This window comes from Hermetia illucens, chromosome 3, assembly GCF_905115235.1.
Source record: "Hermetia illucens chromosome 3, iHerIll2.2.curated.20191125, whole genome shotgun sequence".
Classification (NCBI taxonomy): domain Eukaryota; kingdom Metazoa; phylum Arthropoda; class Insecta; order Diptera; family Stratiomyidae; genus Hermetia; species Hermetia illucens.
Window position 1 is genome coordinate 175,970,885 of NC_051851.1, and position 15,539 is coordinate 175,986,423.

The 15,539-nt window shown below is 44.7% G+C and overlaps 1 protein-coding gene across 5 annotated transcripts in view; it reads right to left on the reverse strand.

The window, feature by feature from the left end:
- LOC119650646 (phosphatidylcholine:ceramide cholinephosphotransferase 1-like) overlaps positions 1-15,539 on the reverse strand; it is a 175,956-nt gene that overhangs the window by 156,367 nt on the left and 4,050 nt on the right. The window contains exon 1 of one of the 5 annotated variants that reach the window (XM_038053575.1): positions 6,110-7,586. The exons of 3 other annotated variants lie outside the window; for them this stretch is intronic. In XM_038053575.1, coding sequence (XP_037909503.1) covers positions 6,110-6,154 — 45 coding nt within the window. In that variant the 5' untranslated portion in view covers positions 6,155-7,586. Of the gene's footprint in view, positions 1-6,109; positions 7,587-15,539 lie in introns of those variants that run through there. One more of the 5 variants, XM_038053578.1, reaches the window with a different exon arrangement.

The window sequence follows — 15,539 nt, forward strand, 5'->3', positions numbered from 1 at the left end:
TACAATGCCAAATTGGGTCGGAAGTTCGTGAAGGCGAAGGTCATCGGTCGAGTCGGAACGGTTCAATACGAGCTGGAGGACATGGACGGTCGAAACCTGGGTGTCGCTCACACGAAGGACCTTCAGGCCTAACGTAGGTTTGGATCTCAGGCTGCCTTTCCTCGTAAGCACGCAACACTCAGCCGCTATCAGCAGTGATTGCCTCACTGGTCCTCAGCTGTCTTTCCTCGAGCGGGTCTCGAAAACCCAGCTGCCCTGTAGTGACCGCGGCTATGCGACGGGAGCGGAATCTCATTCGGCTCTTTCTTAATTAATTTGCTTAAACAATCCATTTAATAATGTGCAATTGCCCTAATGTTCGCCGCAGATTGCACATTATTGAATGCATTCGGGCGAATTGATCTTGACAAGAGGCGAATGATTTGCCGCATCCGCAGGCGCATGGGCATGTTGCCGCAGCATTGTCTAGCGAGAGTTGAAGGCTATGTAGCGGCAAATGAAACGGTGCGCGGAGGAACAAAAGGGGAGGCGAAAGGGGACAGACTGGAGAGTGAAAAAAACGGAAAGGAGAAGCAGTGAAGTTTTTAGTTTTTTTTTGGGTTTTTTTTTGGCGGAGGAGTGAAAAAAAAGTGAGAGCTGGGGTGGAAGAATGCAAGGTCGTTTTGGGTTTTTGTTTTGAAAAGAAAAGAAGTCGTTTTGTTGGAGAAAAGGTGAAAAGATTGTCGCGATTTCTGGGATAGCTCTGCCCTCTAAGTCGTTGTCGGTCACTTAGGATGATCGACCTGATCCTCCTATTTCCACTCAAACATTACAATGCTTACCTTGAAAAGGATGTTGCACAAAAGTGTTACATATAAATGTTAGATTAGATGGAACGAAAGTAGTAATGGTCGTCAAATGCATGTCAGCCAGAGGAAGCTCTATCATAGACTTTAGGATGAAGATGGGCATCTTCTTGGCTGGGCACGATAGCTGCTTCTTTTTCCTTCGTCAATGCAACGGTGGAATTCCTTTTTTTTAGGGCGAACACTATGTTTATGTCTTTTTCATTGTAATGGAGCTTCAGGGCGTTATGTTAATCTCTGTTCGTAACCAATTAACAATAATGTTCCTCGATCCGCCTCCATGTTTCTGTAGTTAACCAGGTCTCGTAACGTAGTTTTTGCATTTGACCGACAACTTCATCTGCACCAAGGGCAAAGGCGCCTTTGATGACGGCCCAATGATCATCAATATTCTCAGGGGGGTTGCTGAAATTTGTGTAGCTTGTGAAGAAAGGAAATTTTTTTCACTGCTGGATCACAGAGACAGCCCATATTAAATTTGGGCCTATGTTCTGCTGGACGTAGTAACGACAAGTGGAAGTAAGCGATATTAGCAGTTCTTTTGTTTAGAAGGCAACTTGTAAGTCTAAAATAGGGCCGACCTGATAGGTGATGGCAGTCAGACAAACCAACCAAACCACAGAAGACGAAGTGGTAAAAGTTGCAGTAGCCTACAAACCTTTAGCCGTTGTTATTACTACTCTAAGTAAGTTGTTGTCAAAGCCAACCTTCGCATTTAGATCACCCAGTGTGATGGCAAACTTTTTCCTTTGCAGGAGGTCTTGCAGGAGTTATTTCCCGGTGTAAGACCAATTGTCCATCTCTCTTTTAATGCGGATAAAAAATGTCATGTGCAATTAGGTGTAGCTTTGGGAACACTAGGTCTGTCGACATACAAGCTAATTCCTACCACCAAAGAGTGGTTGGAGACACGACATCGGGAGGTTAATTACAATCTCACCAGTTTCTTACTGGCACAAATTCAAAATGGGTTATGCACCCGATTGTCCAAACTATGTCCCAGTGGAGCCTTAGAGGGCCCAGAGAAAGTATTTTTCCACCATCCGTGATTCACTATTCCGCTAGATGGAGCAAGATACTCGAGTCTCTAATCAACGAAGGCGTGGCGAAGTACCTGGTGCGTATCATTGCCAATTTTTTAATCGGTAGGGTTCTGTACTGCGAATCAGATGAAGGAGTTAAATCATACCAAACTACATGCGGAGTTCCACAAGGGTCCATCCTAGGACCACTCTTGTGGACAATTATGTATAACTGAGTGCTGACGTTAGATCTCCCAATCGGCGTGGTTACCATCAGCTGCGCCGACGACATTGGGTTGACGTTTGTTGCACGCCTCCTCAAAGAAGTATAGATGTACGCCAATGAAACAGTTTTAGTTGGCTGGAGAATGCAGGACTATCGTTAGTGGAATATAAGACGGAAGTGGTACTTATCGCTAAGCAAAAGGAGAGTACTTCTATGAAGATCAAAGCTGAGACGCAGATAGTACATTCCCAGCCTACAGTCAAATTGCTTGTGGAGAGTGCAGCAACTAGGGTAATATAGGTGGCCTAAGGCGGAGCCGTCGCTTCGTTGTATCAAGGGTGGTCAATTCGATCCTACTATATGCAGCCCCAGTGTGGACAGATGCGCCGGAAAAGAAAGTACGTAGAAGAAAAATTTGAGCTGCATATCGCTCCGAACATGTTGCGTCCCTCGAACAATATACAACGAAGCAGCCTGTGTGATGGCAGGGATGGTCCCAAATGACATTCTGGCGAGGGGAAGACAATGCCCTTATGACCGTATCTCACTGGAGAATCTTCTACCCGCCGGCGGTAGCCCGCAGGGGGTGAAACTATCGCCGAGTGGCAGGAGAGGTGGAACGACTCGGAGAAAGACCGATAGGCATTCAGGATCGTATGGGTGGATCGGGCGGTCCCACGGCGAAATACGTTTCGACATAACGCAAGTTTTGAGTGGATACGGAGGTTATCGAACGTACCTCTACCGATTTGGGCATGGCCCGTCGCCATATTATCCAATGTGTCCGGACATAGCAGAGGAGGCACACGTACTGTTTCAATACCTGAAGCTCGCTTTTATAAGAGTCGCATAAGAAGCTAAAATTGGGGAGTATATTGGTGGAAATATGGACCGCAGTCGAAAAAGTGATCGAAGCTTAGACAGGAGGAAGTCATCAAGAAGAAGGAATAAGTGAGGAACACAAGCGTGAACTAGAGCGCAAGATAAATTCTGATCGGGCCCTGCGACCTAATATCGTACGGAAGTCCCGCGGGCAGAGTGGAAGGAGAAGAAGGTGGTTTTAGTGGGTAGGAGTGCCATATAACAGTCTGGCTGGAGTCGACGGGTTTTGAAGCTTTCCACTTTCCAAAAAAAAAAAACAGGCAGACAAACAAACAGACAGTAAACCGATTTTAATAAGGTTTTGTTTTACATAAAACTTTAAAAAGACAGGCAGGCAGGCGCCTAACGATTCGATTTTAATAAAGTTTTAGAAACGATATGTACAGCATGGTGTCGAAAGCTAATAGATAGCAACCCAGAGATTCACAAAATTTAATTGGTATCTGGGCGGAGATTTGGTTTTGGAAAATAGATTAGTTTATGAAAGACAATTTCTGGAAGCCTCTAAACTCCGCCATGCTATTAACATAGTATACTGGTCCCAAGCCCAGGTAAAGGAGGAGGGTTTGAGGCAACGTACTCTGTACTATCCTCAGTAAAACAAAAATGAAATGCTAAGATCAGGGAAAGAGATAACTAAAGTATAATCGGAGTTATTCCACTGTCTAAATCCTACCTGATCTCTTTTGGTGACAGGCTTCGCGACAGGCCGGTCAGGAAAATGCATCTAATGTCATTAGAAACAAGATGATTGGACCGAGTAATAAGCCTCGGAAAAATGCTAGGGCGTGTACCTCAGTCGACGCGGCAGGACGGGCCCCGGTCCTGTCGAGAAATGGGCAAGGGTTCTTGACGCATGGACGGCGTCAGGACGTCATCCTGTCGCTCTCTATGTTTCTGTGTGCTGGCCAGCTATAAAAGACAATGAACGACGTCTTGCGGTAATAGAGACGAAGATATTGCGTTGGACTAGTGGCGTGACACGTTTTGATCACATCCGAAATGAGGATATCCATGATCGATATGGTGTTGCAGCGATCTTGGTAAAACTGCGAGAGAGGTGCCTCCGATGGTATGCTCACGTAATTTACACTAACGAGAATTAATTTACCAAGATTGGTCTGAACGTCGAAGTTGCTGGTAAACGACCAAAAGGCCGGCCGAAACAACGGTGGCTTGATACGCTGGAGGGGGATTTAGGAACCTCGAGATTGCTTCCAGATCAGGCATTTGATAAAATAAAATGGCGAAACCAATCATGACGGGCCGACCCTGCTTGTGAACGGGACGAAGGCTGAAGAAAAGAAGAAGAAGGAGTGGTTGGAAAGGCGGCATGGGGGTGTTAATTATAATCTCACCTAGTTTGTCACGGGGTATGCTACCAGTACCTCTATATATTTAAAATGGATAACTCTCCCGATTGTCCAAACTGCAATGGAGTCCCTAAAGACTCAGGGAATGTATTTTTCCACTAAGTAAAAATTCGGAACAGCTAACCCTGACCCTGTATTGGTATATCTTTTACTGGAATGTCTTTGGGTTTTTTTCTATTTTGGCTTTTCTTGGTCTTCATAGATACATACTTCCTACTGTCTTCTAAGGCTTTTCACGACTTTAGAATATCAATTAGAGGCTCGAGTTCAAAAAAAGATTGAAGTATTTTGTCTTTCTTAAATTTTGGGTTCATGCTTCAATGCTTTACACCGAAACCTCCAAACGCAACTACGATTTATCAGTGACCTCCACTAAAATACTTGAAATACATCGGTGAATCACCGGAAATTATGAAACTCACCTCTTTACGGTCATTTGCAATTTTGACTATTGTTTTATGGGTTCAAGGTGAATCTTGTTCTCTTTAAGTTATGCCATAGACTTATTTATCAAAATAAAGTTTGTAGGCGAAACACCAGCTTTAATTTAAATTAATTAAAGCACAATTAACCCTAGAGTAGCTGCGGGGCTCATATGCGGTGTGTGGTGAATTGCGAGGCATTAGTGAGTCTTACTCATGAGTTAATGGTCTGCGATAATTTGAGATAAACAGAAGGTGCAATAAAAGTATAAATGTAAAATATATGAATGGTAATAATATCTTTATCTTTCAATACGGTATATTGAAGGCGATAAAAAAAATTGGAGTAGAGGAAAGTGGAGTTTTGGTGCGGGTTGCAGCATACTCTCTTGCTCTGGTCAAGTTTTATTTACAACGGCTCAATTTTGTTCAAGTTAAAGGTAGGCCCCCCATCGTCATCACATATCATAGGCATCTTGCATCTCATCGTGTGAAAGGCGAATATGAACATAATTTGGGATGACTAACGCGGGAGTACTACCAAGGTTCATGGTTGAAAAACAAGACACAGATACTTGTATCTGGGTAGGAAAATCGAAACTGTTGGGGAACCAACTTTGGATTTCACCACCAATTCATGGTCATTCAAATGTGGATTAATCCCAAATACAGACCCGCTTTGTCTAAAAAAAATACCTTGAACCCTTTCAGAGCAACACAGTCCTTTATGCGCCCCCATATAAGGTCCACACACCCCATTTAGATGACCCATTCTGCACCACAATTTCCAGTAATTATTTACAGATTTTTCACTTATTTTCCCTACTTCTTGGCCATAAAAATTTCTGTTACACATTTCTTCGTTTGCAATTGCTCTGCAAATATAAATTACATTCGCTGGCGGTTAAGCCTTGAACCACTTTTCATAAACATTGAAAAACTTTCTCAACCAAAGAATGCAGAAAAAAAGATCACAAAGAATTTAATTTTCTTTTTTTTTTCACTTGCTGACGAGTATTCACTTCAGAAATTGCCATGTTCTGATTTGTTATTGGCATTTTATTGGGGAAAATCGGGAAAATACACCCAAGAACCGGAGCACGTTTCAATTGGATTGAGGGGGATGATTTTGGATCCAGTAATGTAAGCAATAATTATTATTATTATTCGTTTGTATACAGTGCATGATTCTGTAGACGTTTGTAGTCTGGTACCTTGCATAGAGAATCTAGGACTTCCTTTGGCGTCAATCGGGGGATGTTATTGTTAACTTAACCGATATTGGGTCCTGGCGAACAGAAGCATTTCGGATGGCTATAAAAGGAAATTCGCTACTTACATGATTCTCATCACAGTTCGGTCCGATTGTTTCGTTTTCAGCCATTTTCTCCTCTGTCGGATAGCAACAGATAATCTGGCCGAAAATCCCGTATCAAGGACTATTGCAACTGCACCACCTTCGCGACGAGTATTCTAGATTCCCAACTGGCACTCACGCAAATCACTCCACCAATGCATTTACAGCTGATATGGGTGGAAAAGGACACGCTCCGCTGAACGTTCTCCGTACGAAATTCTCATCCGTTTTGCGAAAACACCATCCGATATATATTTGACCGCAAAGCCACACTCCTGCTATGTAATACTAACTTTGCACCGAGGGTAAAACGATAGGGCAGAAATAAACAACAACAACAAGTTGTATTGTTGTTATCGGACTTTATCGTTTATTTTGATACTCATACAGCGCGTACCGACGCTAAACGGTTGAATGAGCGTGCACTGGATAGTGAGGCAGAAAATAGGGTAAAAAATTATCGCACCTGCACATACACAGGCGTTCCAGAACAAAATAGCATCGATGGGACTCTATGTTGACAATTGGCAACACGCTGAGGCAGCAGACTCCGCTATGAGTATGCGCGGGAACTATGTCAGAATTTTGGGCCCCTGTTTCCTCTCCTCCCGATTCTGAACTTCCTATGAAGGGTACATTATGTGACGTTTGCTGATCCGGCGCTCTGTAGTGGGCTGATGCAGCTGACAGGTGGTAGGAGACTAGCGTCCTTGAGATGACGTTTTAGTATGTCATCACCCTCGAAAAACTGGTGTAAACGGGATGACCAGCGAAGAAGTTTAATTGGTCATCGGTTGGAGATGTCCTTGGGTCCTTAAAGCGTCTGTAATCCTGCCTTCCCCTTCTCCTTGCACTTAAGAATGTCCGATTATTTATGATCCCGACGCGAAAATTTGGCCTTCGAACCCATCTGCTGGATATTCTCGTATCAAGAGACGCTGGTTTAGGGTCGGAAATCAGCAGAATACGCTGGAGTCAACTAGTTCGCTTAGTCAAAACAATGCACCGAAAGTCATCATATTATCCCTCTTAGCATGTTGGTAGGTTACACCAGCCCAGACGACACTTCTTGCACTTTACACCTGCACACAACCCGCGACGGAAATGCTGACCCGCTCACGACGCTACCAAACTAAAACAAAGCATGTGTGCCAAACTGCCACCATCCAGAACTCTTCGAAAAGCTAGTAAATAACCGAAACAAGACATCAACTCCCGCTAACTGGATCTGAAAGTGTAGCGTGCACGTTTTCACTACAACCTTTCAGCGTTTTTTTTTTTGTTAGTGGCTTTTCCCAGCTTCGACCCTACTCCAACTGGCTAGCGCGTTCAATTGTACCGTGGATTGACCTTTAATTGAAGCCACCGCTCAATTCTATAGCAACTTCGTGAAAACTGACTGAACACACTCAATTTGAAACGTCGATGCTCCACCGAAAGATATCGTGGCCCCAGTTACCCAGTGCAGAGCAATGTCTTTTTGGCTTTACTCAATTTTTCCTACCTAAAAGTTGCTTATTTCGTGTTTTTTTAAGTTGTCGTGTTTTTCTGTTTCTTCTTCTTGTATTGCTCACCAATAACTTGAAATGGGCTTGCGCATACTAGAAAAGCTCGAAAACAGGTGGTAGCGCTTGATGGGGGACTTAGTGAGTTTAGTAATGGGGACCGTGCGTCTCTCTAGTGGTTGGTAGACGAACAATGTGAAGTGGAGCTTCGTCAAGCTCCAGTGCTTACCGAGCACAATTTGAGAAGCTATGGAAGGTTTAGTAAATTAATTAAACCAACTAACTTTCTAGTAAATTAAGGGAACAACAGAAGATTTAATTCAGAGCCAAGATTAAGTATAATAAGACATGAATCCCTAATAGAAATGTCAGTCCCCTTCATTTCCAGGTGGCAAAGAGACAATTTCAAATGAAGAGATATCCATCATAAGCAATCTTTACCCGAAACTTCAGATACTCGTAACTTATGGAGATAAAGGAGACTTAATTAAGGACACTTGCGAATATTTAAAGTTGTCAGCAGCCTTGTTTGCGCTAACGTAATTGAATGATCCAGTCGAACGTTGCCCAGAGATGATTGAACATTCCGCGGGGACGAATTATAATGCAATAGATAAAAGTCAAAACCGAAAGTTAGGCACTTCAAGGACTAAAGTTTTTCTGCTATTCTATGAGAGAAATTTTGGGTGCACGAGTCTATATCTGGTAAGAAATTCAGTTGGTCAAAACTGACGCTGGGTCCAGTATATTAGAGTAGGATTAGTAGATAAAACCGTTTCTAAATAAAATGCAGGTAGAAGACTGGAAAATGAACAGAGTCCAGTCAAATGATAAGTACGTGCTTTTAGTGGCTTTTGAAGCTGATGTTGCAAAATAGCGCAAAACAGACCATACTTCAAAAGAAACCATCGAGAGCTTTGCTACCAATATCTGTTTGTGACAATTATCAGGAAAGTCCATGTCTCCAATGTATGGTCAACCCGTTGGGAAGTGTCGTCCCCTCGCACTCCAGAAGAGCGATCAGACCCGAATCTGCATTAACTCATCTAAAGTGGCTCTCATCACGGGGCCTCACCGGAGGTTATCTGGTAACATGAAAACCGGGATGGCTCCCTGTCAGCAGATGCTCCAAGAGAATTCCTCGGGGATGTCCTCACAGCGCGGTTATTTGTAGTTGGCCCTTTTTTGTGGGAGTTGCATGGTGGTGGTGGCGGTTGTACCCACATTGCGGGCAGAGCAACCTGTATTATCAAAAACCAGGTTCACATTTGTCAGACCATTTTGGAATAGAGTTTGCAAAGAAATTATTATGAAACTTAGGATAACAATTGTCAGAAGCATCGATGAGCAGATTAGCACAAACATCGCCAAATTTGGCGAAACATTGGAAAAGTCCTGCTGTGAATCCCATTCTCAGTCGAGAGACGAGTTTCCCCACTGTTAAAGTTAGAACCATTTTATTTGTACCTAAGCGAGAAAACGTTTCAGCCGACTTAAAACAACAGACAAGTCGGGCCACCATATAGTGGAAGCCTCCCGATTTTTTTCTGATTTTTCGGTTGGGTGGTTTCTGAGAAGGGGCCGTAACAGAAATGATCACTTTCGACCCCCCGCACTCCCCACCTTTCCAACAAATGTCAAAAATAGGACTAGATTCGGAAAGTACTAACCGGGACCTTTCATTTGATACCCCACATGACTATATTTAATGAAAAGAAATTTACACCCCTCTTTTGCATATATGGGGACCACTCCCCCCTTAAATTCGTTGTAGAATTATGTAACTCACTGTATGCGTGAGCTTTCACAGTTTGCACCTTTCAACCAAATTTGGTGTCAATCGCCGCAACCTTTCCGAGAAAAATGCGTGTGACGGACGGACAGACAGACAGACGGACAAGCAGACAGACAGACCTGTGAGGAGTTGCCAGATCTCCCATCAGAAGCGTACCTTCGTGCGGATAAGGGAATGCTCGGCGGATGCGTATGAATATGTCCTTGTGCGCATTTGAAGGTGTGCGTATGTGAGCATGTTTATGCGCAGGGTCGGGGGGAGAAAACGCCCACCCGTGGATAGAAATGGCTATGGGAAGGTTACCCAGATTAGTAAACCTATATGGACAAAGAGAAGGTGTATAAAATTACGGTGCAGGGGCTTGGAACCCCAGTACCGGCGGCTTTTGGGAGCAGGCAAGCAGGGTCCCGGTCGTCGATATCCCTCGACTGCAGTGCCTCGGTGGTGGACAGCTTGGCCACCGTACCATCTAATGCTACTAGCAGCTTAGGCAAAGAGGTATTGAAACTGAGGAAATCATCCCTAAGACATCTATAACAAACACGCAGAAGGAAGTGTCCAAGGGAAAACGTTTGTCATTAAAAGCCGCAGTGACACCAATCGCATCCGAGCATAAAGAGATAGGGGAGGCTCCTCAGTATCGATAGCCGGATCCGTTTAGGAGAAGCTCAACGACTATGAGATCTCCGTTAATATCCAAGGCAGAAAATGATCTGGTCTACCGGAATCCCGGTAATGCAAGAAAATGTGCGGAAAGAAGAATGGAGGCTTTGGAACAGAAGCCCGACCTGGAAGAGTCATACTTCATTTTGCTTGGAGCTGCTGTTGATTTGTCAGGATTCATCAAAGATAAACACAACGTGCACCAAGCAATGAAACACGTGGTGAGAGCCGCTAGGATTCAGTACGATAAATAGCGGGAAGAAATATTTGAAGGAGAGCCGTAGAATTACTCCTTCGACGATGACGCAGTCGAGGCAATCATTATTTTAAGCACGAGTAGTATAGCGTACGCCGATATACTAACAAGAGTGAAAGCTGGCTTTGACCTCAAGACTTGCGGGGGAGGGGGTGTGTGGAAGCAGGATGAACCCAAAGGGAAATCGCATGCTGGAACTGAAAAGGTCCGAAGAGATCAAAGCCCAAGGTTACCGCAGCCTAGTCAAAAATTTACTTGGCGAAAGTGCCGTCGTCCGTGGTCAAAAGCTCTAGAGATCACTATGAAGTGCAAGGACTTAGATGAGGTCACTTCTAAGACGGAAATTTGTACTGCCTTAGCGGAGCAGTTCAAGCTGCACGACTTACAGGAGACATTCATTGTAAACCTTAGAAATGCGTATGGAGACAAACAGATGACATCCATTCGGCTACCAATGGAAGCACCGCGCAAGCTGTTAGATGTCGGAAAAGTCGGCAATGGGTGGGTAGTCTGTTGCCTAAGAAAGTGAACCTCTTTAAAGAGATGCTTCAAGTGTCCCTTGTCATTGGTTGAGAGCGTGCTCAAGTGAGATTGATCGCTTTGACCGATGCAGGCGTTCTGGGGAAATTGGTCATATTGTTCGGGAATGTATTATAAGAACGATCTGAAAGCATGTTGTGTGTCAAAAAGGAGGGCCTAGAGAGCGGTCATATCACTGTAAGCAGCAAGTGTCCTGAGACCAAGAGAAGCTAAATGCAGTGATAAAATGAGATTGATTCAAATCAACCTCAATCACTGTAGGGTCACCCAAGGCCAGCTTTCACAGACAACGCACGAATCGAAGGTACAAGTGGCTATATTAAACGAACCCTGTAGAAACCCGTACAATAATGTGCCCGCGTCTATAGTTGCTATGCACCTCTTAGCCTCAAGCTGGCTGATTTCGAGGACATGTCGATCAAATTGGCCTTGGATGCAAAAGAACCGAGATCAAAAGTCATCGCTAGTGATTTCAATGCACGAGCCACAGAATGAGGAAGCCAGTTTACGAATGCAAGAAAGCGTTGTCTCTTGAAGACTTTCGCATAGTTAGGCATCATATTAGGTAACGATGTTCAGGTTAATGGTCACCGGATAATTAGGTCCGGTTCGGTTATGGATCTAACCTTTGTTAGTCCTTCACTAGCTCGCGATATGTCCTGGAAATTCAGGCAACACTTCACTCTCCGTGATCAATACTCAAGAAACCTGCTTGTTTAAAAATGAGGAGAACGTGAGGTTGGTCTGCGAAAGCAATTGACAAGCGATAACTCCATAGAGTATAGTTAGACCAGGATAGAATGCTAGGCAAACCCCCGGAGAGAGTCTTTCATATGATGAAGTACACCGCACATTGACAGCAATTGACAAGCGAAAACTTGATAGATGTATGGATAGATCAAGATAATATGCTAGGGACACCCTCGGAGAGAGTTTTCCATTTCATGCCGAGACGTTATAATTTCTCCTTTACAAGGCCTAACTTTTGGTAAAGCAATGAACTGCAGGATCTTCAGTCGGGGTGCGATCCGGTCAGATGAGCTATCCGGAGATTCCTAGGTCGGACTAATCAGAAGGTGAACCAGCATGCCTTCAATGAAGCTTGAAGAGACCCCAGCGAATCAAAAGGAGTATTTCAAGCAATAGATTAAAGCTCACGTTTTAGTCGATAAGATGACACGCATCTATGATTGTTCTTCTTTTGATGGGCATATGAAAAATGCTGAAAGGGAGAAACAGTTGAGCAGGTGGCAACAAAAATGTGATCAGATGAGACAGAGTCGTTAGATCCATAGATTGCTCCTCAGCAACAAGATGTGGACATAGGAAAGACATGGCCAAATAAGCTATGATTTCAATATAATTCGCACTTATGTCGTGTTTGCGACTATACATAAATGGTGCGATTACCACCTGTCTCGGTCACGTTGCTCTCAAGGTAGCGGTGAGGCAGCATCTGATGAGTTGCCTCAACCCTGAACGGAACCGTCAGCTAACGTTCTTGATAAACTTTGGTGTTTGACTCAAAAAAGAGGGATCCGTGGACCACAAGAAGAAAAAGTAAATTGCTTCTCAAGTGGCCTGGTCCGTCCCCAAGTAGATACGGAGTCAGGACTCCCAAAGAAGACCAATTGATTCATGTGCGGAAAATTCATAAGGCTTCTTAAGAGATGGCACGATGTAAAGACATGATATCATAACGCCAGCCGCCGGAAGTCTCGCGAGAAATATGTTTTAAGACAGCCACAGGAAAGGTCAAATCAACTAGCCCTTTCTGAAAGGTGTTCCGCCCCCATTTCACTCATATGCAATATGTCTCGTGAAGAGAAAACGGTGGAAAAGGCGGCCCCCTGTGGCGGTTTTCAAACTGACGGCAACTCTAGGTACTTTGAGGTCGGGAGGTAGATCACGATCGCAGTCACGCTTGAGGTCTGCTTACCGATAAGGGTGTTTTGGTAGTCGCACGCCAGGATCATCATCGGCCTGATGACAGTTTGTCGTTACCACCGGATGCAATTTCAATACAACAAAAAGCTAGGTTCGGTAGATATCTTGGTGGAGGCTACTCGAAGTGCAGTTTTCAACCATTCGAGAAGGTGTTGCTTCCTGATCGGCACGGGCCCTGAGGTGCTCTCAGCATTCCTTCCAAACACCTAAATACTGCAAAATTCGCGATCCGTTTTGGTTGACACTTTTGATCATTTTCGAGGACATTGCATTATCGCATTATCGCACTCCTCCAAAAATATCGCAACATCACTACTGAAAGTATGTAGTAGCAGCCTTCTGATTTTTTTTAAATTTTTGGGTTGAGTAGTTTCTGAGAATGGATCTGTTAAACAAAATGATCACTTCCGATTCTCCGCTCTCCCGACCTTTTCAACAAATGTCAAAAATAAGACCTGCTTCAGAAAGTACTAACCGGGACCTTTCATTTCATACCCCACATGACAATATTTGATGAAAGAAATTTACGCCCCTCTTTTGCATATACCACCACTCCCCCCTTAAATTCGTTGTAGAATTATGAACTCACTGTATGCATGAGCTTTCACAGTTTACACCTTTCAACCAAATTTGGTGTCAATCGTCACAACCGTTTCCGAGAAAAGTGCGTGTGACGACGGACAGACAGACAGACGGACAAGCAGACAGACAGGCCTGTGAGGAGTTGCCAGATCTCCCATCAGGAGCGTACCTTCGTGCGGAAAAGGGAACGCTGGCGGATGCGTATGAATATGTCCTTGTGCGCATTCGAAGGTGTGCGTATGTGGACACGTTTAAGCACAAGGTCGGGGGGAGAAAACGCCCACCCGTGGATAAAAATGGCTACCCAGATTAGTAAACCAATATGGACAAAGAGAAAGTGTATAAACTTACGGTGCAGTGGCTTGGAACCCCAGTACCTGCGGCTTTTGGGAGTAGGCAAGCAGGGTCCCGGTCGTCGATATCCCTCGACTGCAGTGCATATGTGGTGGACAGCTTGGCCATCGTACCATCTAATGCTACTAGCAGCTTAGACACAGAAGTATTGAAACCGAGGAAATCATCCCTAAGACATCCATAACAAACGCGCAGAAGGATGTGCCCAAGGGACAACGTTGGTCGTTAAAAGCCGCAATGATACCAATCGCATCCAAGCATAAAGAGTAAGAGGAGGCTGCTCAGTATCCAGAGGCGGATCCATTTAGGAGAAGCTCAACGATTATGAGATCTCCCCCAATATCCAAGGCGGATAAGGACCTGGACCACAGGAATCCCGTTGACGCCAGAAAATGTGCGGAAGAAGAATGAAGGCTTCGGAGCAGAAGTCCGACCTGGGAGAGCCACCCTTTATTGTGCTTGAAGCGGAAATTGTTGAGCAGTCGGAATTCATCACCGTGCAGCAAGCAATCAAGCATATGGTGAAAGCCATTAGGGTTCTACACAACAAATCGCGGGAAGATGAGAAAGATTTTAAGGCGAGCCCTAAAATTACTCCTTCGTCGATGACGCAGTCGACGCAATCATTTACTTGCGGATGGGCAGACGAAAAAGAGGTTTGGGAAAAAGCAGGACATCAGCCGGTTCCGAGAAAACAAAAAGGCGTTCCACCCGCCTTGAAGAAGGGTAATAGAACCTCGATAGGCGGGAAAATAGTACCTAAAACGCCAAGGGAGCCGATGTCTCATAAGATATACGGCGGTTGGACCAAGGAAGCAAAAAAGAAGAAGGAAAGAATGAGGGTGCGTCCAGAAGCAATCTTTATTTCAAGCACGGGTAGTATGTCCTATGCAGACTAAGGTATACTAAGAAGAGTGAAAGTTGACTCTGATCTTGAAGACTTAGGGGGGAAAGGAGGGGGGAATGTAAGCAGGATCCGGAGGAACCAAAAGGGCGATGTCATGCTGGAACTGAAAAGGTCCGAAGAGAGCAAAGCCGAAGGCTTCCGCAGCCAAGTCAAAAATTTACTTAGGGAGAGTACTGCCGTGCGTAGTCAAAAGCATGTGATCGTTATACAGTTCAAGGACCTAGATGAGGTCACTTCTAAGGCGGAAATTTGCACTGCCTTAGGGGAGCAGTTCAAACTGCACGAATTGCAGGAGCGATGCATTGTAAGGCTTAGAAAGGCGCATGGAGGTACACAGAGGGCAACCATCCGGCTGCCAGCAGAAGCAGCGGGTAAGCCGCTGGATGTCGGGAGGGCAAATCACATTACAAAGATGCTTCAAGTATCTTTCGTATGGATATCTACCGAGAGTATGCACAAGTGAGGTTGATCGGTCTTGCCGATGCAGACATTGTGGTGAAACAGATCCAAAATTGTAACAAGGATCCCAAATGCATGTTGTGTGATGGGGAAGCTGATGGGAAGGTGTTAAGTGCAGCGAGAAAATGAGGTTCGACCAAATCCACCTCAATCACTCTTGAGTCGCGCAATATCTGCTCTCGCAGGCCACCCATGAATCAGGGGTGCAAGTGGCTATAATAAGCGAACCCTATAGAAACCCTAACAATAATGTATGCGTAACCGATCTAGCAGGTGGGGCGGCCTTGTGGGCATGCGGGAACCAAGCCATCCAGGAAAGTATGAGGCAGTCCACTAGTGGGTTCGTATGGGCAAAAATAGACGGCATATACGTCTACAGCTGCTATGCTCCTCCAAGCCTGATG